The sequence below is a fragment of the Acartia tonsa genome, chromosome 9 (genome assembly GCF_053477335.1).
Source record: "Acartia tonsa isolate MP-2025a chromosome 9, ASM5347733v1, whole genome shotgun sequence".
Lineage (NCBI taxonomy): Eukaryota > Metazoa > Arthropoda > Copepoda > Calanoida > Acartiidae > Acartia > Acartia tonsa.
The window spans coordinates 23,496,886-23,524,358 of NC_137268.1; the positions used below are offsets into that span (position 1 = coordinate 23,496,886).

At 32.3% G+C, this 27,473-nt stretch overlaps 1 protein-coding gene and 1 long non-coding RNA gene across 2 annotated transcripts; both read right to left on the reverse strand.

Moving 5' to 3' along the window:
- Positions 1–1,998: 1,998 nt before the first annotated feature.
- LOC145328563 (uncharacterized) lies at positions 1,999–3,638 on the reverse strand. Its single transcript, XR_013882502.1, has 3 exons — positions 3,467–3,638; positions 2,494–2,577; positions 1,999–2,423 (listed from the first exon to the last, which is right to left on the reverse strand). It is a non-coding gene; the product is annotated as an uncharacterized LOC145328563 (long non-coding RNA).
- A 231-nt stretch (positions 3,639–3,869) lies between these two features.
- LOC145327779 (carbonic anhydrase 7-like) lies at positions 3,870–27,473 on the reverse strand. Its single transcript, XM_080171336.1, has 16 exons — positions 27,397–27,473; positions 14,550–14,600; positions 13,682–13,703; positions 13,044–13,109; positions 12,712–12,744; positions 12,048–12,106; positions 10,259–10,316; positions 8,981–9,043; positions 7,742–7,796; positions 7,389–7,454; positions 7,055–7,120; positions 6,638–6,721; positions 5,890–5,962; positions 4,895–4,949; positions 4,344–4,383; positions 3,870–3,993 (listed from the first exon to the last, which is right to left on the reverse strand). The coding sequence occupies exons 1-16, from the start codon at positions 27,443–27,445 to the stop codon at positions 3,958–3,960; spliced, it is 876 nt and encodes a 291-aa protein (XP_080027462.1). The 5' UTR covers positions 27,446–27,473; the 3' UTR covers positions 3,870–3,957.

The window sequence follows — 27,473 nt, forward strand, 5'->3', positions numbered from 1 at the left end:
ATCCACTGGATTAGAACCGTATATATTTATATTATTATATGAAAAGAAAATTCTACGAATATTAAAAAATAAAATATTAATTTTGTTCCAGTTTTGTAAGCCCTGAGTTTAATAAATAACTATTATCGCATTTTAGACAGCTTTCCGCGAATATTTTTTAGTATGGCTGTGAACCGGTTCTAATCCAGCGGATATTAATAGGTTTTGAAGCCATACTGAAAATAACTATTACACTTTTTTTGTTTGGTAATGTTTTAAAAAGATGGATATTATTTTAAGCTTCCTGTAAATTTTGAACGCGGCTCTGAACTTTCCCTTTTTTCACCCAAAATTTTCAGGGATGTAGGAAGTAGGAAATGGACAGTGAATTAATCTCCCACCTTTTTATTTAATGTGTGCAATTGTAACTTTTGTAACAGGAACTTTTATGGTGAAAATAAGGGTTGTAAATAAATAAAACCAGCAAGAATTACGAACGTTAAGATATTTAACTATTAGTTATTTATCGCATTGTATTACAAACAGCTTTTCGAGGATAATAAAATGATACATTATAAGATCGAAACCAGGATAATTGTCTGTAATACGATGCTACACATTATTTTTCAATATGGCTGAGAACTGGTTTTAATCCTGTGGATATCAATCGGTTTCGAAGCCATGGAAATGAATATACAAAATGAAGAGTAAAAAGATGTCGGAAGAAAAAAATATGAAAATCTATGAAATTATTTTTATCATAACAGACAATCAACCCTTTGTGACCCGTATTTTTAAATGAATTTTGTCGGTTAATGGCCAAGGCATTTCACATACTTTCTGTGCTACAATTTATAGGGTTCTTGTCAACTTTTCGCATTATATGTATAAGAGTGTTAAAAGGTACCATATTATCAACATGTTAAATGAGATAATTTTCCTCATATTCCCTTCGTCATTGACAAAAATATTAGGATTTTTAGAACCCAATATTTTTATAGACAGATATTTGTTTCAGGAGTTTTTTATAATGCCAAAAAATGACGTCATACTGGCCTACCATTGGTAAATTAAAATGTACACTGGCCTCTCATCAGTAATTTAGTTTTTGTATTGGTCTATCATTTGTCATTTGTTTTGTATGACGTCATGTTTTATAGGCATCATTAAATAGCTTCTTTATTTCAACATCAGAATACAAAAAATTTTAACTCATTTTAACATGAATATAATCACTTGAAGGGTTCTAATAATAACAATATTCTAATAACTATATTATGAATGAAGTCTTATGTTTGTAGATTAAAATTGTTAACGTCTTTTGCACGATGAGTAGTAATCTAACAATTTACGCTTAATTGTCCTATTCCTTTCCCTATATGTTGTGATTTCGTGAAGACGTTTCAATATTTACAATTTTCAAAGCTCAATTTTTTCGTTGGATTTCTTAATATTGTTAAAAGTACAATGTACGGTTGAAATAAATCTAAAAATGTACAAAAATGTGAAAAAAATACTTGCTAGAAAGTCCTAGAACGATTAGATACAATAATGTAATCAATTAATATATATAATAGTATCATGATCTACATAAATACACAATTTTAGAATTTTAAGTATAGATGCATAATCCAGACAACTACTTGGCCCAAGTGGTCAGCAAGCAACTATTTTCTTTTATAGCGACATGGCTAAGTTTATATTTCCGACGCTTTTGGCTGACTTTCAAAGACCCTAAAAAATGTCGACACAGGGTCCCCAACCAATGGGTAGAGTTTATATTAGCTCGTGCCCCCTCTTCCATTTTTTTACTTTAATGACCTAATCTTTCATAGTTCTGCTAACAGATTTTGTTTTATCGCACAAAAATCTTACTTATCTGCAAGCTTTAACCCTGCCCCCCCCCCTCCCTTTTACAAGTTTAGTTTGTCATTAGAAGCAAGTAAACCATGTAGCAAAGGCAAGCTAATCAACCTACAGACAGACATACCAGTTTTGTAGAGCATCTACAAGAAATCATACATAATTAAAATATTATTGTTTATTTGCATCATTTTTACAATAGCATGTTAGAATATGTAATAATTAAAAGGAATAGTTATTCATCGCATATTGTATTATAGACAGCTTTCCGCGGATATTAAAATAAAAGATTATTATTTAAAACCAATTTTGTTTCCCCAAGGAACGAAGGCTCGGTCTAACAACAATTTTATGATTTAATTTTGATATATATGGAAAATTGTTTGTAATACCATGCTATACATGTATTTTCAATATAGCTATAAACAGCTTATAATCCAGCGGATATCAATCGGTTTCGAAGCTATGCTGGCAAAATAGTTTTGAATTTAGAGGAGATGGCAGAAGCCTTCTCCATATGGGTTTTCAGGTATTGGCTGATCCTGGGGCCACTGAGCAGTTCTCCGCAGAAAATAGTCGTCCTAGAAATAAACTTTTCAATTAATAATCTGCTTTAATGAATTAAATTATTTCATCAAAATTGTATCATACCTTTTCACTATCCTTGATATATTTCTCTAATTCATTAATCGCGTCCGATGTTTTGATTCTCTCAATATCTCTCTCCTTTTCCAACTAAACAAGATGAATAAGTTTATAAGAAGCGCAACATTGAAAAGTAGTAGCGCTGATAAGAACACAGTAATAGTGTCTGACTGATTATGACGTAACAAAAAAAATTAGCCAATGAGAGGCCACTATAAATTTTACCATTGGTCAATAACGGCCACTCATTGGCTAATTTTTTTTGTTACGTCATAATCAGTCAGACACTATTACTGTGTTCCGCTGATAAACCTAGCTGCATCTTCATGCCATTTCCAAAAAGGTATAAAACGTCGTTCTAGCTCAATTGGGGCTCAAATGAGCGCCGCCGTGTCGAAAGGTAGCTTGAAAGATGGGTTAATTTGGATCCTGGGGTTACTCACGTCCCTAAGGAGATGTGGCCTCCTAGCAGCCCCGATCTTAATCCAATGGACTATGGGCCGGGAACGATATTAAAGTAAGAGCCAATAGACGTGGTCATACCACAAAGACCTCCCTCATTGTCACTATAAAGGAGAACTTCACCAGCATGAAAAGAGACATGGTGGCCACGGCCTGCTGGCGGTTCATGGGGGGGGTTGAGGCGTTGATTAAGGCTAGCATCGATTTTATTGAACAATGTTATAGTCGCATACCTATTTTGCTTGCCAGTTTTCAAAATTTAATAAAATCAAAACAGAATTTACGAGTTTATGTTCATTTGTTTCACCAAAAAAATCAACAATCTATCTTAAATAGCAGCAGAGGAAATGAATAATAAGCGAAAAAATGAAAATTAAGTTACTTGTCTTTTCATAGATTAGAGAAATTGCCTACTAAAATTTTGAAATTGGACCAAATGATTATTATCATACATTTATTTAATTTGGTCAAGAAGATTAATTATAAAAATTTTATTTATTGTTTAATTATGTTATACCTGTTCTACATTTGCCCGTTCTTGTTGGATCAGTTTTGCTGTCATTTTTCAACATAAATATTTTCTTCTTTGGTTAATAGATTAATACTAATTTAATAATGCTAATAAAATAAAGCTTTGATAGTAGTTGAAGGAAGTTGAAAATTAATTGTATTTTGATAAGGCTCCAAATTTAATAGTTTACTTATTTCTTTTCCATTTTTGGATCAAGTCAAGCAGAGTGTGCCAAACACAACGAGTAAAGCAAAGCATGCCAATATTTTGTCAAGTAAAGCAGGGTATGCCAATATTTTATAAAACCAAGCAGCATGACAAAAACATATAAATATTCAAAGCTATACGTTAGGCCGTTCGGACATACGGACAACCTCTAAATATACGTATGAAAGAATGTATATTTATAATATGTATATCATAATAATTTATTTCAGCAGTAAATATCAACATAAAAAAATCAACAGAATAACAATTAAATTCAACAACTTTTTACTTCATTTAAATCTCTTACTATCGTTCTTCAATAAAATCTAAAAAAAAACTGTAATAAAAAAAACAATTTAATGTAGTTGTTTCAAAGTATACTAATGTGCAAAAAAAATACACAAAATTTACTTGAAATTTTGTTCAAACTTACATATTTATAATTTTCTGAATCAGGAATAAGTTCTAACACTCTACAAGTGTTAATTTTTGTTTGTCCTTCTGTTTCAGAGCTTTGCTTTTATAGGTGTTGTCATCCTTGTTTTCTTAATGTTTATAAGTTGAAGAGTGTGTAATAAAAATCAGGCCACCCTGGCATTGCAGGCTGATAGAAGGACAGACAGATACGAACATTTATAGAGTAGATTTGCGACTAAAAATAATGTAAGGATAATACCTCTCTTCCATTTCTTTTCTGGGTTGGTCTGTAATTTCCACTTTGAAATATAACAAAACATCAAATGATGTACTTTCATGCCAAAAAAATCGATTGGCTGATTCATTAAGTTAAGTGTCCAAATGTTTTAACCATAAGTTATTATCTACAGAAGGGGTAATTGTGTTTACCATCATTAGGGATGTACTTCAATTAATCGTTCATTTTCTTATCTTAGATCCTTGCATAACATTTATTTTTAAAAGCGAAAGTTTTTCTATAATTAGGGTCGGTCCGTCTGTCTGTACGTACGTCCGAAACGGTTAGCACTTTTCGTTAGTTTAGGCATGTTAGAATTGTTCTATCGATTTCAAACTTTGATTTTTTTAATAGAGATTCCTAGGACAACAAAGTACAATTTTCCACAAATTTGATGAAAAATTCGTTTCGAAATCCTACATTTATATTCTGATTATTCAGTTTTGACACTCTACAAGTGTTAATGTTTTCTTGTCCTAACGTTTCAGAGCTTCGCTTTTATGGGTGTTCCTTGTTCAAGATATATATTTTACCTTAGATATTTTCCTTCGTCATTTCTTATATCTCTGAACCTCATCATGTCATCCTCTACAATAAAATATTATTTTCTTCCTTTTTTAGCAACATTTTCTGCCTTTATAGTTCTACAAATTTCTTTATTTTTACCTATCTTTGAATATGTAAATTAAATTAATATGATTTAAGTCATTTAGACTGAAGAGGGTGCAATGTTTAGAAAATTGTATTTATAGTTCTACAAATTTCTTTATTTTTACCTATCTTTAAATATGTAAATTAAATTAATATGATTTGAGTCATTTAGACTGAAGAGGGTGCAATGTTTAGAAAATTGTATTTATAGTTCTACAAATTTCTTTATTTTTACCTATCTTTGAATATGTAAATTAAATTAATATGATTTATGTCATTTAGACTGAAGAAGGTGCAATGTCCACCGAAATATATTTCAATAAAAAATAACTAAGAAGTATCAAAGAGTTTTTCACTCAGTGAATTTATCATCCTCTACAATAAAGTTGCTTTAAAATAATATTGATATTTTAATGGGTTATTAGTGTTCGCAATTAACAATAAGAAATCGTTAGTCCCTTCTAATGCAAATTTGCCTACCAAATAGCTTTATCCTACTCCTTTTCGATAAAATTTTTCCAACACTATCAAGAAGCAATAATAATGGTAAACCAACCCAAGGGTAAAAAATATCGCAGCCCCGTGGCCAAAGTAATTGAGAGAAAAAAATCTCTTAGATCTTAAAACATCAAGAGTGCTTTGTGTCAAAAATTATATTTAAATGAAGCTTTTCTATAAATAGGATCGGTCCGTTCGTTAATGTATAACTTTAGACATGTTAGAATTGTCCTATCGATTTCAAACTTTGCAGGGTGATAAAAGTTAAATACAATTTAGAAGGCGTATTATTATGTTCTGATACTCTACAAGTGTTAATGTTAGTTTGTCCTACCGTTTCAGAGCTTCGCTAGTATGGATGTTGTCATCCTTGCTTTACCTGAAACTCTGATAGGATGGGTGAACACATGCCAGAATACATTCTCAGAACAGGGGGGTGTCGTTAGAGATCCCTAAACATTTTAAATTTATGAATGTTGTAATGTAGTTATCAAACAAAAATTCCCTCATGGAATTTATTATTACTTGTATGTTACACCAGATTTTCTTGTTCTCTAATAAAGTGAAACGCGCAGCAGGCTAAAATAACGATACACCCCATCCACTTATTTTACCTTATCCCCTCCCCTCTTACTTGATGAAAGAACTGACCAATAAATGAGTTGCCTGTTTGCAACCTAAATTGGAGGAAAAATTTTTTCGTGTCCATTTACACATAACCTTGTGTGTTTATCGCATTTGAATTTTAGTAAAATAAGCTGAAAGTTTTATATTAACTACAAAAACAAGATTAATAAAAATCTATATTAATTATCTTAGTGGATCCATAATTAATAATAAATGTTTTATGTTTCAACTAGCATGACAAAGATGTCAAGTCGCCTTACAAATGCATAGTCAACTAATAAACCACAGGGGAAGAGGGGACATAAGGCTGATTATTACACTAGTCCCCAAACTTTTGTAATAACGTTTTCATATTCGTTTTGGAACAGTAAGTTGAGTGTCCAAACGAATTAACCACTAATTGTAACCTACTGAAGGGATAAATCTGTATATCATCATTGGAGATGAACATTCATCTATCGGCCATTATCTTATCTCTTTAGATCCCTGAATAAACCTACCTTATAGAAGAAATGATTGGTATGATGAACTCCATCCAGTATGCTGTTCAAATCTATCTCTCCAATTGAATACGGTTTATTTTCCTATATAAATAGATTGATGGATAATAGATATGTAGTTATATAGATAGGAAGAAAAATATACAGACAAACAGACAGACAGACAGACAGACAGACAGACATACAGACCGACAAACACACAGACAGAAAAAACACTCAGACAAACACACAGACAAATACACAGACAAACACACATACAGACGCACAGATAAACAGACATACAAACAGACAGACAAACAGATAGGCAGACAGATAAACAGACAGACAAACAGGCAGACAAACAGACAAAACAGGCTGACAATCAGACAGACAGAGAGACTGACAAACAGACAACAGACAAACAGACATATAACTGACCTCTTGAAGCAATTCTAGCTGTTTTGAGATTCTTGAAAATGTTGGTGATGAATTTTGTAAACCTGCCTTTAAAAAAATCAAAATGTTTACAATTTTTATTATGTATATACTTTTTTTTAATATTACTTGGATGTTCCCCAGATTTTAATGGACTCTGATAAAGGGATGCTCGCAGCTGGCTAAAATAACAATACCCTCCTTCCATCCTCTCCCCTCTATTTAAGGAACGAAAGACCAATACATGAGGTCCAAACTGACGACAAATTTTCTCCTGTTAATACATCCTCGTATATCCTATATCCATTATTAAGTCGCTGTACTGTGATTTTTTTACCTCTAATACAAAGGCCAGGACTAGGAGTCCATCTGCATGCAGAGATGCTTCTTGAATTGTTAAATACTAAAAAAAGTGTTAATAGATATTTTATCTGCATAGTGTCCAAGGCAAGCTGTATTATTTCAAAAAAAAAAGCATCTGATGAAATAGTTTGTAGAAAACTTTTAATTTTTATCGATTACAGGAAGAAAATTTATACAATTGTATTTTTAAAAATTCAACTTTTGTTTTAGTCAAAAAAAACCTTAATTCTTCCAATAAAAAATATAAAAAAAAACTTAGGACGACCTTTTAGAATAAAAATATTTTATTGTAGCAAAAATTGCCTTATTCTAAAAATTAAAAATGACCTTTCTGTTGAAATGAATCATATGTATCTCCCCAGCAAAACTATATCCATCAAATCTATAAACAAGGATCAATATATTAAAAGGTGGGGTTATAGTCCCTTTCGTGGCAACGCCTCTTAAGGGGCGATTCGTAGTATTTTCAAAATGGCTTTTGATTGGTTATTTGAAGTTAGGTTAGGTTATGTTGGGTTAGGTGATTGCCCCGCAGGGTCAGGCAATTGGCCCCGCGGATTTAAAGTGAAGATAATACGAAGAAACGCCCCTTAAGAGGCGTTGCCACGAAGGGGACTATACCCAAAGGTAATAAAGTTCTTTCTAAATAATAATCATCTATGAATAGCGAAGAATAAAAGATCATTGATTGACAAACAAACAATTATTAGGTTATTATTTAATTATCCGTGGTCATAGAAAAAGGGAAAGAAGAACATAAGACTGGAAATTATTAGTCTTAGAAAAAAATAACTAAACCTTCATGACCCACGGACAGACAGACAAAGTAAGTTGGAAAGTGGATGCACTTTTGAATAGATTTCTTTCATAAAAAAATCTGCTTTCTATCTCAAATAGCAGCAGACAAAATATAAAAGAATGTGAAAAATAAAGAATAAAGCTAGTAGTCCTAATACAATATTCAAATCTAAATAATATTTTCACAAAAATTTTGAAACCCGGACTATAAACACCAATACTAGTAAATCGGTAGATTGATAAAAGTGACTTAAAAGTAGTAAGACTGATGTGGATGTTATATACTTTAATATGCTCCATGATGATGGTAATGTGGACAAGAAAAATCAGAGGTCTAGCTTTAATGGAAGATTAGTAAATATAATTTCCCTCTTAGCTGTACTTACTGACAGACAGACAGACATAGTAAGTGAGTAGCTTCGCTAATAAACCAAATAATAATCATTTATCATATCGAATTAAAGACAGCTTTCCACGGAAATTAAAATTAAATTTTAAAACAATGAAAATAAGTTTTATGTAACTTTAGAAAGTGTCTAAAAAATCAGCAATGTGACATCATAAAAATGAGGGATTATCCATCTCTTTTTAAGGGGTTTTCTTTACCACTTCTCCTCTCATCTCCCTTATTTATGACGTCATAGGGTTGATTTTTGAGAAACTTTGTCAAGTTACCAGTTTTGTTAGCCCGGAGGCGCCGATTAGAACCGGTTGTAATCCAGAGCACATTAAACTGTTTTGAAGCCATATTGGAAATGAAATTAATACTTATGTTCTGAGCCCAAGTCTGAGTGTTGTCCCCAGTGAAAATGAATAGCACTAAATTCAAACCTAAAAATAAAAATAAACAATGATGACATTTTATCCATCCGTAGCGAAGCTCAAAATTTTGGATTGACATCCGGTAAAAAATGAACTGTAGAGCAATGTCATAAAAAGTAATAATTAAACTTAAATTTAATAAATCACGAAACCTTTTAAAAATGTATAATCTATAATACAAAGTAGAATGATGTCTGTCCGTCCGTCCGTCTGTCTGTCCGTCTGAAGCTTAAGTTCTAGGTAACCACTGAACCGATCGGATTCTACTCTTCAGGGTATATACCTATTGGTCCTGCGGTGGTTTTAAGCTATTTTTTTGGGGGGTGGGACACCCCCAACCCCCCCAAAAACAAAAAAAATTCCCCCCCATTTTTTTTTTTTTTAATTTTACGAATTTTACGAAATTTACGAATTTTACGAAGTTTACGAAGTTTACGAATTTTACGAATTTTACGAAATTTACGAAAATTACGAAAATTACGAATTTTACGAATTTCGCGAATTTAATCGCAAAATGTTTTCCTGCTGGGTAGGTGCGAAAATTTGTGATCCGTTCTGCTGGGTAAGTAATAGAAGATGTAATTATACCTCTTGGGGCAAAGCCCCTAGAGGCTAGGGGCGAAGCCACTAGTGGTCTTTTAAAGCATTAAGCTAATAAGGAAAACGTGAAGTGTAGAAAAAGATCTAGCAACCCAACCAATTACCAAGTCTTTATAAAAGTTATTTAATCAATGAAAATGTCAACCGTCTATTTTAAAAGAAGTCGAGAAAATTACGGAAACGTGAAAATCTAAGAATCAATCTAGCACCCCAATTAATGGACAAATCTTAATAAAATAAAGCAAACTATAGAGTAGCTTCGCTACTGAAAATAGCAAGAACAATAAGATTCTTTGGAAGGGAAAGAATATGTGATAGGTAGTAGTAATTGCAATTAAACGGCAAAAGGACAGGGAAGAAAAAGGGAAATATGGTCCAATACAAAGAGAAAATTAGAAAATGGGTAAACAAACATGTGTGGCTTATTAAAGAGAAGGGTGTTTAATGTTTATTACACTAGTCCCCAAAATCTTTTCATAACGTTTTCTGTAGTGGAAGAATGTCACTCAAAAATCCTAAACATAACGTCCTTCAGACATCATTCTACTTTGTATTATAGATATATGTCTGCAAGACAGTAATGCGTTTATTCTGGTATTTGTCGCGGGATTTTAGTAATCTTACTTTTCTCCTATGGGTAGATTTCCTCCACTCACTCTCGGTATACGTTCAGAATAATAATCTAAATATGGGAACAACAATAACAAAAACTTTAATAGGAAAGATTTATAAATTGCTAATCGAATATTGGAAGGGATATGAAAGGGCAGAAAAATAGCTTAAAATCATACCAGACTTATTTTTAAAAAATGAAATAGCCTAAAACGATCAGTACCTTTAGAAGCCTCATTGTAGAGGAAAACCATATCGGTTAAGCGGTTAGCGAGATTCTTCGCTACAAACAGAAAAAGCTTACTACTTTATATAAAAGATGCGTATAAGTAAATTCACTGAGGGAGAGATAGAGAGTGAGATTTAGACAGAGAAAGAGGTGGCAGAGAAAGAGAGATAATTTAAATTATTAAATAAAAATTTTTAATTACAGAAGTATATAAAGGCTTAAAGATATTCCAACACAATTGATTGTAGAAAAGCTTCGCTAATAAAATTACTGTCTTTTAGTGGCAAAGATACTCTACAAAGTAATGTTTGTGTGGTAAGTTGAAGCGTTTCAACTTACAGTCGCGAGTTCGAGTCAAACGAGCCCCTAGCCTTAAAGATTCTATCAATAAAGAACTAGCAGTAGTTACTACTACAAAGATATATTTTAAACTGAATACATTTACAATAGGATTATTACTATATATACAAAATTAGATGATAACATAGGTTAGGTAGAAGGGGGTGTGGGGAGATGAGGGCGGAGCCCTGTTGCGGTAGATATTTGTGGGGTAAGCTTCAGTAAGGGGAAGGCAGGCATCTCCCGGTAAGACAGTTGACTGGGGCTTGGGGTTGTAGAGGGGCCGCGCCCCTTCCACTATCAGAGATGTCCAATCTGACCGCTGCTTGTGAGGTATCGGCAAGGCCCCGGAGGGGCAGGGTGAAATGGTGATAATAGGATTAGCGCTGGGTTGTAATTTGATAAGCCGCAGCATAGCAACTCTATGAAAGGCTTGTCCGTATACTGCCGTCTTACCACATTTGTATGTCTGTCTCGATATAATTTGCAATAAATTAAAAAGAATAGCATATAAAATAGGTTAACCATTTTGACACAAAAAATGAAGGGTGTTAAAAAAACAATCACTTTACTTTTTTCAATACAAACCTTACAGTTTTGGTTCAAAACTATTTAAAAATGATAATACAATTCATGCCCAAGCAATGACAATGAGAGAACAATATTGAATTTTGAATCTACTCACCCTTTCAGAGCACTAAAGCTTAAGACCTAGCCCTTGCAGAGAAATTTGCCCTACGCCGAAAGTGATTATTTTATTACAAATTAAGACAAATTTGTCTTTTTCTAAAAAAGAACAAACTGTCTGAAGTACTTGAGATCTTGTAGATAGACCCCATAATGTTTGGAGTTTCTGATGTGGCATGTAAAGACCTTTCTATAGACACCTTAACAAGGTTTCTAACAAAATCTTAGCCAATTTTGCATAAAAAAGAAAGACCTGACAAACATCAAAAACTAGCAATAGACATGCAGAGCTGTCATGCCTAAGTTGGATGGGTATGTCTTTTTTTATGCCAAATTGTCAGGGATTGAGTTATAAATCTGGTTAAGGTGTCTATAGAAAGGTTTTTACATTCCCCATCGAAAACTTTAAACATTATGGGGGTCTATATCCAAGATTTGAAGTACTTATGGTGGTTCAAATTGTGAGCGATTGTTTTTTTTTTAACACCCTTTAGTATCTTAATTGATTAAACACCACCTATCAATAAAAAAAAAACTTAAAATTACCTTTAAATGACAAAACAACTGTATGTTCATTTTTTGTCAGCACAGCTGGCTTTTTCACACTCAAATATAAAAGATAAACATTTAGTTGTAAAAACAAGGATGACAATATCTTTAATTAGTGAAGCACAAATAAATAATAAATCACCATACGGGCAAAGTGATATAAAGAGCAGATGTTAAGTGGTCACAAATCAAGAATAAATTTATTGGTAAAAATTTACGTAACCTTTTATATTTTGTAGCACGGCTGAAAGACTGACGAACAAAGTAAAATTTAAACTTGATGCTTATGTGTACTACACAAAAAATTCAGCAGTCTAACTTTAATATAAGCCGAGAAAATCACATTACTATCCGCTCAGACAGACAAAGTAAATTAATATTATATAAAGATGCAGATCTATATTTTGCCTTAATAATCTGTGCATTTTTATTGTAAGAAAAATATTTGTTTTCTTTATTTGTACGAAAAAGATTAAGTCATTATAATATTTCAGAATAAATATTTAGTTTTTATCAGGGCTCGGCAGCCGCGCGTAAGCCGCGTTTAAGTCTCTATGAAATCGTCATAGAGGCTTATCGTCATTTTAAACTTAACTTTAAAATTAAGTCTAAACCTGTTATGCGCGGCTGCACAGTCCTGGTTTTTATTTAAAATTGATACCTGTAAAATTTTGTATAAAGCAAACTGTAAGAACTACAAAAAATTTAAATTTAAAATTAATATTTTACATTTTTAAAATTTTTATCAAAACACAATACACTATCAATATGTGATTTTTATACCTTGCGAGGCTCTCCTAACCCTTTCTTAAGCTAACTTAACCTTAAATCAAGTATCAAATATACGTTATTTGGCTAAAAAGGATTCTTGTGGCCAAGTTAGGTTTTGGTTGAAGTCCTGCAGAGTTGAATCCTTCTGAAGGAGCTTGTAATATCTTCTTTTTAAAAACAAGATCGCTTATGGCCATGACACAAAATGTTAAAATAAAATACCTTGGTTCTGTAGAGATTGTTTCTAGATCAAGTGGAGATTGTTGATAACCATTACAATGGGGATAGCTAAATTTAAATCTTTTATGTTTGGTTGGTTTTCAGCAATGCATAACATTATAAATACTTATTTGGTTGCACTACCCGCGAATATGGCATCCACTCATCGTCGGGGAGGTGATTGGTTCGAATCTCGGCCCGACACTGCGTAATAACTAAAGACGTTAAATATGATTCCTACTGCTGATGTCAGGTCCGCGACATAAATGATTATAGTAGGGGGGAATGCCTTGGCCCATAAACACTACAGGCGCAACTGATACCATGCACAGTTAAAACTTCTCAGACAAAGGTTGAGCAATCAGAGGGTTGGTTGTCAGCAAGGACGTCTAAGTGGGGGGGGGGGGAGTAAAGGGCTAATTACCCCAAATTTTTTTATCCCCCCCCCCCCATTTAAAATTTACCCCAAATCATTTTGGAGGGGGTAAATAATAAAAAATAAATCCGGCACGCTTTGCGCCCCAAATAAAAAAGCTTGGACACCCTTTCATGCATCAATAAATTTAAATGGCAAAAAGAATACAAATCGTTATGTAGCTATTCTTTAACCACAAGATTTGTTTTTGAATAAAATGATGTACCTTGCATTCCAGTATTTTGGACCTAAAACAAAACATAGATATTTTAATAATTCATACATATTTATAAATTGGTCGCTTTGTTGAAGTCAAAAGAACCTTAAAATCATATCCATAATACAAAGTAGAATGATGTCCATCTGCCCGTCCGTCCCTTAAGATCTCGGTAACCACTGAACCGATCGGATTCTACTCTTCTGGGTATATACCTATTGGTCCTGTTGTGGTTTTATGCTATTTTCTTGGGGGGAGGGACACTCCCAACCCCCCAAAAATCCCCCCCACCAAATTTACGAATTTTACGATTTTTTACGATTCATTCGCATTTTTTCCGATTGGTATTGAGATTCATTCGCAATTTTTTTTCCGCTTAGTAGATGTAATTATACCTCTTGGTGTAAAGTCCCTAGAGGCTAGGCGCGAAGCCGCTAGTTCTATTATATAAAGTCGTAAGATTTTTTTTAGTCTGAATGTTAAGATGTCAATAACTACTGAACTGATTGGGTAAGCTTTACACAGGTCACGTGAAGATTTTAGGGTATTTCATATTCAGATTTGAGTCTTGGGATAGTTTTAAGCTATTTTTCTCGGCCCTTTTTTTTCGTGGATGCTAGGGGCGCAGTTACTAGTTATACATATAAAGTAGTAAGGTTTATTTTTAAGTGGCATAAGATTTTCATAACTACGGAACCGATTGAGTTATTCCTTTAAAGGAAGCTTTATATGAGTTAGATTAGGATATTTCTTTTTGTTCTTGTTTAAATTAATATATTTGGATTGTTTATGGCTATTTTTCTGCCCTTTCATACCCCTTTGATTATAGACCCCTTTATGCTAGTGGCGCAGCACAACAATAAAAGAAATAGCTTACCATAAGCACCTCTGTAACCCCATTCAGCTGTTTTTTGACCGGTTGTTAAAACTACAACAAACTTTTATTGATAAGGCTCACAACATTTATATAATAATATAATTGACGGGTAACTAAGAAATAAATATTTCACTATAATGATGAAATATTTTAGAGCATTGCAGACAAACCGACGGATATAGTGAGTCAAATAGTAGATCATCACTGATGAGCAGTCTATATCGTATAACAGCCAAGTAAATAATTTTTCACCTTTTGGACAGACAAACAAATAATTTACACCTATATAATTATAAATAAATACAGCGTGGCCACAACCAAAAAAATACTGATACTGAACAAAAAACATGAAATACTGAATCCTAAAATAAGAAAAAATACTGAACAAAAAATACAAATACTGAATATTTTTTAAATATGATTTCTCATATCAAAATTTTAAATCTATCATAGCTTTATAACTAGGTAGATATTTTAAAGATCTTTTAGTTTTGCCTCTTAGATTTTCTTGTGCCAATTAAGCAGAAAATGACTGATAATTATTTACTCACCATAAAGGGGGGGGGGGGTTAAGTACTGACACTTTTGCATAAACAGTGATTATAGGCTTTGTCTTTGGAGTGAGATGATAGGTTATTTCACAAAAAAGTTTCCTTTTGGGATGTAGTTTTCCTATTTAAAAAAAAATTTGGGATTTGGCCTCCAGGTTCAGGTGCTGCAGGCCTCCAGGTGGATTCTGGACAGGCAAAAAAAAATTCAAGTTATAACAAAACTTATTTACCAAAAGTTGCTACTTTATGGATGGTATGAACTAATTTGAAGAAAATTTTGAAATCAGGCTCCAGGTTTAGATACTGCAGGCCTCCAGGTGGATCCTGGACAGGTAAAACTGAAAATTTTTACTATTTAAGAACAAAACTAATTTAACTGAAGTTGCTACTTTTTAGCTAGTATTACCTAATTTGAAGAAAAATATGAAATCATGCACCCTTAGAACTATATTTATTGAAAAAAAAACTACTACTTTGTTAATAAAGAGAAATTTTTCATTTCAATTTAAACAAACTTGTTTTTTAAAGGGGGGGGGGGGTTAATGCAACCATCTTGTAATCAATGTATAAATGGCACTTAGAATTTGAATTTCGATCTGAAAGCAGTTTTTTGGCTATTTTTGGACAAATCTGTCATAAATTACATAGGAATCAACTTTTGAAACATATTTTTGCTTTAAATCATGTGAAATGATACAAAAAAAACATTTTTAGATTTCTAGTACCAGCAACTACCAGCTAGAACCGTTTGAAAACGTTAGCCGTTAGCCGTTACTTTTGAAAACCTTGGTGAAACCTAATTTTTAAAATCGATATAACGATATTAAACATTATCCTAGTATATTCACCAAAAAAAGATTTAGAATCACTGCTGGAAGGTGCTTAGAATCACTTGCTCTCATTCGTGGATAGTCCTTTTTTCTTCAAATTAGTTCATACCATTCTAACTTTAAAAGTAAAAAAATTCAATTTTTACTTGTCCAGGATCCACCTGGAGGGCTGCAGTACCTGAACCTGGAGCCTGATCCAAAATTTTCTTTAAATCAGTTCATACCATCCATAAAGTAGTATCTTTTGTTAAATAAGTTTTGTTCTAACTTTTTTTCTAATTTTTTTTACCTGTCCAGAATCCACCTGGAAGCCTGTAGTACCTGGAGGCCAAATCAAATTTTTTTTTAAATAAGAAAAGGAAACTTTTTTGTGAAATAACCTATCCTCTCACTCCAAAGAAAAAATATCTGATAAAAATACTGTATAACATAAAGGAAAGTAAAAAAAGCGCGAAGCGCCAAAAAAATCTGACATCAACTACTTGAAAAAACATCTTATTTATGCAACATTTAAGAAATACTGAAAAATACTGAATCATGTAAATTTCCAAAAACTGAACAATACTGAACGTTCAGTATTTACTGAAAATACTGAATCCCAAATTTCCAAATACTGAACAATACTGAACATTTTCAGTGTACTGAAAAATGTGGCCACGCTGTAAATAGATATAATCAATTTCATATTTCTTTTCTGATGACTGCACTGTAACAGACATATGTCTACTTGAAACCAATCCAATATATCTTTGATGATGGAAATTTGAAACCCACGGGTCAATATTTCTCAGATATTCCCCCTATTTACGAACTGTCCAAAGTCGTTGATAATAATTAGGGAAAGGGTTGAATTTGGACATGAAACAGAAATATTAAAATCTTTTCTAAATTTTTACGATCCTGAAAGTTAATATTTACTGATATTTTCCAATAAATTTTTTCGTTCCGTCAAAATTTGGAAAAATAGCCAATATAGCTGTCTAGAAAGAACACGAAACCTCTACACCTAATATTTTCTCAGTGTTTTTTTTTACTTTTTATACAATTTTTTTTTAAAAATTAAATATTGATGAGTTTTTTATTTTTATAGAATGAATTATAAAAAAAAATAATATTGGTTGATTGGTTTTTGTGATATCAGAACCATATTTTGTATCATTGTTGGGGATGTACATCAATTTATTGGCTATTGTCTTATCTCTTAAGATCCCTGATTTTTCTTACTTTTAATTTTTATTGCAAGATATTTTGACTTTTAGACTGACATAACCTAAAACATAAAAAGGGAGGCGGAAAAATTAATATCCAGGGAGGGAGGGGACAATGAGCTGTTGATCACACTATTCCTATGTTCAACCCCTTCCTTTCTTTCCCCCCACCCCCCATTAATTATTTATGATGATGATAATCCCATTTTATGGGGGGGGGAAATGTATGACATGTATATACTCAGTCATGGAAAATTTTAGAAAGGATTACAAGATCCATAAAAGCGAAGCACTGATACAGTAGGACAAACGGATATTAACACTTGTATAGTGTCAGAAGAGTCGAAGCAAAATTGTAAGTCAATTTGTTAAAAAACTGCTTGATATCTCAAACATGCCTAAATTAACAAAAAAAGCTATCCATTTGTGACGGATGGAAGGACCAACCCTAATTATAGAAAAGCCTCGCCTTTAAAATGTCTAAGCTATGATGAACATAAGCCTCCCCCCTCCCCCCCCCCAAAAAAAAAAACAAACAAACCTAATAATAGACTTCAGATGGACAACTCATATCATATTACCTTAGATGGGGGGGGGAAGGGGTTGGAAGGGCTGTAGTCCTGTATTCTTTATATGAGATCTAAAGGGATAAGACAATGGCAGATAAATTGATTCACATCCCCAATGATCATACACAACCCCTTCTGTAAATTACAATTTTTAAAGTTTAATAATTATAAGTTTAACACATAATACATCTTAAGACAAAGATAATAAAAAAAACATGTATAGAGTCATGAAAAATTAAAAGTATATTTCTGTTTTCAATATCTATTAAAATGTTTAAGTTTTTAACCATGCATAATATTAGTAATGTTATAAGCGAAGCATCTCCCTAATCAAGTCCTAAAAATCTTATATGTCCTTATATCTATTTATATTCTGCCCTCAGTTCTAACACTCTACAACTTACAAGTAATTATAAAGTTTATTTGTCCTACCATTACAGAGGTTCGCTTTGATATATGTTGTCATTCTTGTATTAGTTCTAATTTTTCTAAATGTTAGCGCCTCTTCTTATTGTAGAAACTAGAAATCTTTCTCATTTGTATTTTGAAGCTAGGGAAATCAGAAAATTGCTTCAAAACATCCCAAGACCTAAACAATAAATTGAATTTTGATTGGTTGATTCATTTAATTTAGTGTCAAAATGTTTTAAACACCAATTGTAATCTACATTTGCCTATTGTAGAAAAGGATATATACGTGGATATTATGACAAGGGAGAAATAGTGGTCTATTTAGATTGCTAACAGTGAACTCCCTTGGTGGTTAGTTCGATAATTCATTAGGAGGGGAGGGGATGGGGTAGGGAAGGGAAGGGGAAGGGAGAAATCATTACTTAGACTGCTGCGTAATTGCAACCTAAATTCAAATTAAAAAGCTGAAATGTTATATGAGTCATTATAAAAGGCTTGAAACAAGAAGGACGTGTCTATCACCCTAAAAATTAATCTGTTATGGGCTTTATGGACAAACAAAATTATATATAGAAACAAGGATGACAACATCCACAAAAGCGAAGCACTGAAAGTGTAGGACAAACGGACATTAACACTGATATAGTGTCAGAACTGAATAATCAGAGTATAAATGTATAAGAGTAAAAGCAAAATTGTAATTAAATTTGTTGAAAAACTGTTTGATACAGGATAATGTTTATAGACATACTCAGATTTTTAGGAGGACCTCATTATAGTGTTGTTTCTCTTATAATATTGTACTTTGTTGTCCCAGGAATCATTATACCAAAAATCAGATCAATCGTATAATTAAATCACATTTGTTGTTAAAAAGTAGAAGAATTAACATGTTTGAAATGGACGTACTTACATTCTGGTAATGATTATAGAGTTTCTCAATCTTAACTAACTACTACAGAAATCACCATGCAAGAAATATATAGGACAATTCTAACATGCCTAAATTAACGGAAAAAGCTATCTGTCTCGGACAAATGGACCGATTCTAATTATAGAAAAGCTTCGCTTTTAAAAATCAACTGATGTTTAACATTATATTAAATTATATGAAAATAATTTTGTCTTTAAAGAAAATGAACAATAATAGTTATTTCTCGTATCGTATTATAAACGGCTTTCCGCGGTTATAGAATGTACAATTATAAGATTAAAACTCGGGGCTAGTTTTAATCTTATGATTGTACATTTCTATATTCGTAGAAAACTGGATATAATACGATGCTAGACATAGTTTTTTCGTATGGATGAGAACCGGTTCCTATCCACCGGATTCGAATGAATACAAGAAATTATATTAAACTAACTAAGAAGCATGGAAAAATAATCATGGTGATAACTTTAGTAGTTAGGTACGATTTAGAAAGCGTAGCAACTCTATAATCATTACCAAAATGTCCGTACGTCCATTTTAACCATGTTGATTTTTTTACTTTTTTAACAACAAATTTTTATGTGATCTAATCATCTGATTGATCTGATTTTTGGTATTTTGATTTCTGATTTTGATTAATGAAAAAAGCTATCCATCTCAGACGTACGGACGGACGGACGTACGGTTCAACCCTAATTATAGAAAAGCTTCGCTTTTAAAAATTTAAACTTATAAAATCATTAGATTAATTTAATATCCCTCCCATATTTCTTTACTAATACAACAACAGGAAGTTGAGGTTTTGATATGAGCAAGGGGTCCAACCTTACTTTTTATAAAGCAGGCCTTTTCTATACTTAGGGTCGGTAGGTCTGTCCTTTTAACATTATTCTGTATTTAACAGTTTTACAAAAAAAATAACGTATAATTTTGTCAAAAATAATCCAAAAATATTATGCTTAATTTGTTCTGACACTCTACAAAAGTTAATATCAGTCATTCCATTTTAGAGCTTCGCTTTTATGGATGTTGTTATCCTTGTAATTTTCTCAAAGTAGATAGTGTAAAAAGTAATGATAAATAATTGGAGGGGGGGGAGCAGTATTTTTAATTATCCTATTATATAAAGTAGTAAGCGTTTTTGTCTGTCCCGAAGGATCTCGCTAACCGCTGAACCGGTATTGTTCTCTTTTACAGTAAAGCTTCTTACAGGTCCTGGGAAGGTTTTAAACTTCCCCCCCAAAATATTATTTTTTTACTCTTTCAAAACTTAATATTAAAATGGGATGAGGTCGACTTTTTCCCCTTCTACCTTAAGTACCCCTAGAGGCTTCTAGGGGCGTAACCGCTAGTATATGTATATTGTAAAACTACAAAAACATGTGTTAGGTGTGATTGGGAGAAGGTTGGAACTTGCCCTGATTAGTTCTGCTAACAAAATATCACATAGGTTTTGGGGGTTGTTGATGGTGTCCCCCCCCCCCCACACAATACAAATAGCCTGTAACCACCACAGGACCAGTAGGTATATTCCCTGAAGAGTAGAATCCAGCAGTTACAAAGATCTTAAGGGACAGACAGACAGACATCATTCTACTTTGTATTGTAGATTGTGGGGGAGGAAAACTTTTACTTTTATTTATTATCCCTTCATTCTTCTGGGTTAGACTTAGGAGTTGACTTTCCAAACTTTCGAAGCTACTCTATATTTTGAAATGTCCTTCTGTCTTTCTATTTTTTCTATTTTTGGTGTTTATGGTCGGAATATCAAAATAAGCATAATTTAAATGTACAAGTGTACATCTAAATCACATTAAATGACCCGTGTATACATGTCATTCCCCCCCCCCCCCCCCAAATAGACGTCATATTGTAATTTGATAATTATAACATGACCTCCCCTCCCCTCCCCCATCCTTTCATGCAATAATAAAAACAAGGTTGACTAGATCCAAAATCATTGATAGAAATACATACAACAAGATTATTTGTGTATTGTAGTTTAAGTTATTTAATCTAGAGAGTGACATATTCATAGAAGGTAATTTTGTGTATCATTGTTGAGGATGTACATCAATTTATTGGCCATTGTCTTATCTCTTAAGAACCCTGATTTTTCTTAATATTGATTGCAAGATATTTTGACTTTTAGACTGACCTAACCTAGTTATAGAGCAGCTGTGCCACTAAAAAAGGGGAAAACAATTAGTGAGCAAAACTTAAAAGGATTTTGTTTATTGTAACTAAAATTTGTTAGGGGAAGGAGGGGAAACTTTCTAACTTACTAGTAGCTTCGTCCCATGTTCCTAGGGATATCTTATATTTTATAGAGAAACTAGCTTAAAACCTGACCATTGATATTATTTATCTTCTCAATATTTCAACTACATACTACTTAACTTTTTAATAGCAAAGCTATTCTACAATTCTATAATGTATAACTCCTAACATTCGTCTATAAAAAGGTTACTATTAAAGATTTATGTCGGATTTTTTTACGAAGATTTTCATCAAATATACTTTTCAAAGTTCAAAGAGATAGGGGACAATGGGATGTTTATTACACTAATCCCAAAAGTTTTATAATATTTTCTTATTTGATGGCTTAACAACATGTTACTTGTAAGTGCAGCGCTGCATCTACAAGTTACATGATCCGAAGTTTTCAATAGGAAGACAATATCATTAATGATCAGTCTACAATTTTCTGGTCTGAATTATTGCTCTATCCCTGTATCTTAGGAATGCAATCTTAGCATTTCTTGGGGGGGGGGGGGGGGAGGAGTTAAATAAACACTCACTCTCTCTCACTTCATACATCCCCCCCCCCTAATAATTCTTCCTATAGGACAATTTTGTCAATTCAAAGTTTTATGATAACGTTTACTTATTCATTGGCTTAACAACTTTGGGGACTTTAATGGTTTGTTCATTAAGTTGAGCATCAATCTTTGGGGATGTAAATAAATTTATCGCTCATTGTCTTATCCCTTATGGTTTCCCTTAAACTATACGGGGACCTATATGAAGCTTACCTAAGATGGATAACTTAATTTTAAGGAAGCTGTTTAATGATTAACTGGCTAAACCTAATTATAGAGGAGCTTCGCTTCTATGAACTATATAAATGTAATATTTTAAATTTTATTGGCCTTGTTAGAAACTCTATAATCGTTACCAGAATGTCCGTATGTCCATTTAAAACATGATGATTTTACTTTTTGCCAAATTTTTTATTTGTGAAATGATAACTAAAATAGACATGTTACAATTATACTATCGATTTTAAACTTTACATGATGATTCCAATAATAGTTAGGTATAATTTATGAAGTGTAGCAACTCTATAATCATTACCAGAATCACATCCATTTAAAAACATGCTGGTTCCTTTTCAAAAATTCAAACAATGTTCAATATTATAAGCGAAGCATCTGTATAATCAAGTGTTTTCTTTCTTTATCTTTTATATTCATTTTATCTCTTTTTCTCTTTCTTTCTCTCTCTTTCTCTTTTGTTGGTTCTTTTCGTTAATTTAGGCATGTTAGAATTGTCCTAATGATTTCAAACTGTGCATGATGATTCCTATGACAGTTAGGTACAATTTAGAAAGCATAGCAACACTATAATCGTTACCAGAAAGTCCGTATATCCATTTAAAACATGCTGATTTTCTTGACACTTTGACAAAACAATTTTGTATGACATAATTATCTTATTCATCTGATTTTTTAAATAATGATTCTTAGTACAACAAGGTAAAGTATTATAATCAAATCCTAAAATTGAAAGTAAATATTAGAGAAAGGGAACAATGGGCTATTTATATCACATGTCCCCAAAGTTTTATAAAAAGCATTTTCTTATTTGTTGGCTTAACAACTTTGGGGACTTTTCCTGAATTTTAATTGGTTGGGATGTACATGAATTTAACAGCCATTGTCTTATCCTTTTAGATCCCTTCCTAACCTAAAAGTATAAAAGTCTGGGACTATAAATTAATAACTGAAATATCTTTAAAATGATGTTTCTTAGTTAGGGAAATTGATGGGTGCTTTCACACAAAGTACCTGTTAAGCACAAATACACCCCCCCATCCTCCTTTACTTATCATTTCTATAAATATGAATAAGGACCTAAAGAAATTAACAAACAGACATGGGGGTTTATCATTAATACACTTTCAGTGATAAATCTATTTATATAAATCAGGGATCAGAAGGAATATGACGATGGCCTTTAAATTAACACACATCCCTAATGTAGATCACAGTTAGTGGTTGAAACGTTTTGACACAACTAAATGAACCAATCAAAATTCCCAAAGTTGTTAAGCCAACGAATAAGAAATTTAAAACCCTAGAGACTAGTGTAATAAACAGCCCAATGTCCACTTCCTCCCTGCCAAATATTTATTTGAAATTGCCGTGGTGAAAACGGTCATGAGTGTATCTTAACGGTCATTGGAATGTGTGTTAATCCCCGCCCCATATTAAAACGGACATTAATCTCCGCCCATTTATTTCCTAAAAAACGAAACGGTCAGGTATTAATCTCTATTAGAATACGGTCATAGACTATTGTCTCCGCCCATTTATTTTTATTTAATGGTTATGAGTTAATCTGTACTTGATTTTTAAAAATTGGGGTTAAACTACCCTCCCCCCCCCCCTCTCTACAATCAAACCAGGAGAGGTTAAAAGCCTGCCCAGGATTTATATAATACATAATTATTTTAATAGAGATTTTGAACATTGTTGTCATAGGAATCAATATTCCAAAATTCAGATGAATATCACACAAAAAAATGTTGCAAAAAAAACGTTAAAAATCACCCTATTTTAAATGGACATTCGGATTTTCATAGAGTTGCTATGCTTTCTAAATCGTACCTAACTGTTATTGGAATCATCATGCAAAGTTTGAAAACAATAGAACAATTCTAACCCATCCAAATTACAAACTGATGACCGTGCAGACAGAATTAGAAAAAAATCTTGTCTAAAAAAAGGTTTTCAAGAAAGAAATTTAAACAGTATAATGTAATAATGGAGCATGTATGAGATCTAAAGGGATATGACAATGGCAGATATATTGATGTACAACCCCAAAGATGATACACAAAATTACCCCTTCTGTAGATTACAATTGGTGGTTGAAACGTTAAGACACTTATTGAACTAACCAACCATTATTCTTCAAAAGTCCCCAAAGTTGTTCGACAAAAAAACTTTGTGGACAAGTGTAATAAACAGCCCAATGTCGTCTCCCTCCCTGGTATAATATAATAAGGGAAGATGTATGTAGCCTTGATGTGCATAGGTCTTACAAGTTTTCACCAAAAATTTTAGCTTTCCATTTTAAATAGTAGTCAGGAAATTTATGTTTCCCCTTAGCCATACAGATGGACAGACGCACTAAGTTATTTCTAGAGTAGCTTTGCTAAAAAAAATATAACATTAAATGATATTTAAAGATTTTTTCATAACAAATTGTTATAATTTAACGAGGGCTCTAAAGGGATAAGATAATGGCAGATATATTGATGTACAACCCCAAAGATGATACACAAAATTACCCCTTCTATAGATTACAATTAGTAGTTGAAACGTTAGGACACTTATTGAACTAACCAATCATTATTCTTTGAAAGTCCCCAAAGTTGTTAGACAAAAAAACTTTGTGGACAAGTGTAATAAACAGCCCAATGTCGTCTCCCTCCCTGGTATAATATAATAAGGAAAGACAAATGTAGCCTTGATGTGCATAGGTCTTACAAGTTTTCACCAAAAATTTTAGCTTTCTACATTAAATAGTAGTCAAGAAATTCATGTTTCCCCTTAGCCATACAGATGGACAGACGCACCAAGTTATCTCTAGAGTAGTTTTGCTGCTATAAATATAACATAAGATGCTATTTAAAGGTTTTTGTATAACAAATTGTTATAATATAACGAGGGATCTAAAGAGATGAGACAATGGCCGATAAATTGATGAATATCCCAATTTATGATACAAAATGTAGATAACAAATAGTGGTTGAAACAGATGGACACTCAATTTAATCACCCAACCAATCACCCAATTCATTAAAAGTCCCCAAAGTTGCTAAGCTAACGAAAAGAAAATGTTATTATAAACTTTAGAGACTTTGGTTTACCTCGTAATTACCTCGTACGGGCGGAATTACAGTCAAGGACCTTATCAACTTGATGTACTGTCCAGGTCCTGGTCCAGCAATCCAGGAGAACTAAGGATGACTTTAACGCACCCTTCTCTGTCCAAACAATATTAGGTTAAGTAACATCCATCAGACAACCAACTCTCTGTGGTGCATGACATTTTTCTGAGAAGTCCCAACTGTGCATGGTAACAAGTTGCGCCTGTTTTATATAAAAAATAAAAAACCTTCATTTTATCATAAAACGAGCAAAAATCGAGCTATCTGGCTAATTTTTTAATATGTTAGAGATTTTTTCATGCTTAACAACTTTGCTTTTATATTTTGTTTTGAAAAAATCATTTTAAAACCGGTTTATTTGGGCTTGAAAATTGATGTACCTAAAATCGCATATTTTTTTGTCCAAAAATTTAAATCTAGCCTAAAACCTGCCCAAATTGATTTCCTCTGATGGTATATGATAACCAAACATAAAAATATAGTTTTTAAAAAAATCGAAGGCTATGAAAATTTTAAGAAGAAAAAAAGCACAGTACCCTACCTTAACATTTAAAAATATCAATTTTTGACCAACTTACGTAAGAGATAAAACAATAACCAATGATCCTAGAAGGCTAATTTTTTTATATGTTGTACTCAAAGCAATTCCTAACAACTTTGCTTTTCTATAAAAGTTGAAAAAAATCACGCTAAATATCATTTTTTTCCTTCGTAAGTTCGTATGGTTTATAAATTTCTTTAAAATGCAAAAATCTAATATTTTTTTATTTAGCGCCTATATGAATGCTCATCTGTCATTGGTTAATTTGTTTACCGCTGAAATTTTCTATTGGTTAATATAGTTTAGTGTGAGTGAGTTTCTCCGTCAAAAGTTATGCTAACTCTCTCTCTCTAACTCTCTCTCCCTCTTTCTCTCTTTATGTTATTCTCTCTCTCTCTCTCTCTGACTCTCTCTTTCTCTTATTATCTCTCTCTCTCTCTGTCTGTCTCTTTCTCTCTGACTCTCTCTCTATCTCTCTCTGTCTGTCTCTTTCTCTCTCTCTCTCTTACTCTCTCTCTTACTCTCTCTCTCTCTGAATCTATCTTTCTCTTATTCTCTCTCTCTCTCTCTCTCTTTCTCTCTTTATGTTATTCTCTCTCTCTCTCTCTCTCTTTCTCTCTCTCTCTTTCTTTCTCTCTCTTTCTCTCATTCTCTCTCTTTCTCTCTTTCTCTGACTCTCTCTTTCTCTCTCTCTCTCTCGTTCTCTCTCATATTCTCTCTTTCTCTCTCTCTCTCTTAATTGCTTAACTACTCAATATTAAATTGTTAGGGAAGCTAAGTATTGTTGTATGGACAGGTTTCAGGCTATTTCTTTTTATTCGATTCTATCTATCTATGGGTTTATCTATCTATCTAAAAAGAACCTAAAAGTCTAATATATTTAGTAAATTTTATTTCGGAATTGTTTAACGAACATACTTCATTTAAGATTGCGTGATTTATTTCGAAATAGAAATATAAAACGTAAAAATTTATTATTTTTCAAAATCTTCTATTTATTTACGAAGTACTTCGTAAATAAATATTAAGAAATTTGAATATTTAGAAAAATAGAAATAGGAAGGTATTTGTGAACGAACGGAGAGGGGAATAAATATCATATTTTTGAAATAGAATTCTTGCCGACGTTAATTAATATTCCCCAATTTCAATATTTTCATGTCTCTAAATTCCCTTTTGATTTTTCTCGAAATACGATACGTTTAGGGTTTGGAATACTTAATATTTTAAATATGTAGTAGACACATCATTGCACTGTAAGATGTAAAGTCAATAAAAAATCTGCCAGCAATAACCATCTTTTTATAAACAATTTAGTCGACATAAACAGACGACAGAAAGTTAAGGATTAGCATGCTCTTCAAATATAGCAGTGAAAATGCACTGGCTTATAAAAAAAGGTTAAATTTTAAAGCACATCCAATATAAACTTTTCACCATCACATTAATCATTAATTTGCCAAATGTTGTTTTGTAAATGATTAGAATATTGTATTTTAAATATTTTTTTTTCATTTTTAAAATTCTCATATTAGATCAGGTAACAATTCCTTTAATACTAATTAGGTCCTTTATAAGTAATGGATAATCGTTCTTTTATCTAAAGCAACTATTTTTCACACCTGAGAAGACTAATAGACCGGCTGCACTGATTAATTTAAGTAAATCCATTGTAGTTGATCAATAACTGAGGAATACT

Bases quoted from the DNA above. Each gene is read 5' to 3' on its own strand.
- LOC145327779 (XM_080171336.1), bottom strand. From the start codon at position 27,445: ATGGATTTACTTAAATTAATCAGTGCAGCCGGTCTATTAGTCTTCTCA. The intron at 9,044-10,258 runs GTAAGATTACTA...TTTTATTTTTAG, and splicing joins AATCTACCCATAGGAGAAAA to GTTTGAATTTAGTGCTATTC. The intron at 7,797-8,980 runs GTATTAATTTCA...CCTTGTTTATAG, and splicing joins GACTTGGGCTCAGAACATAA to ATTTGATGGATATAGTTTTG.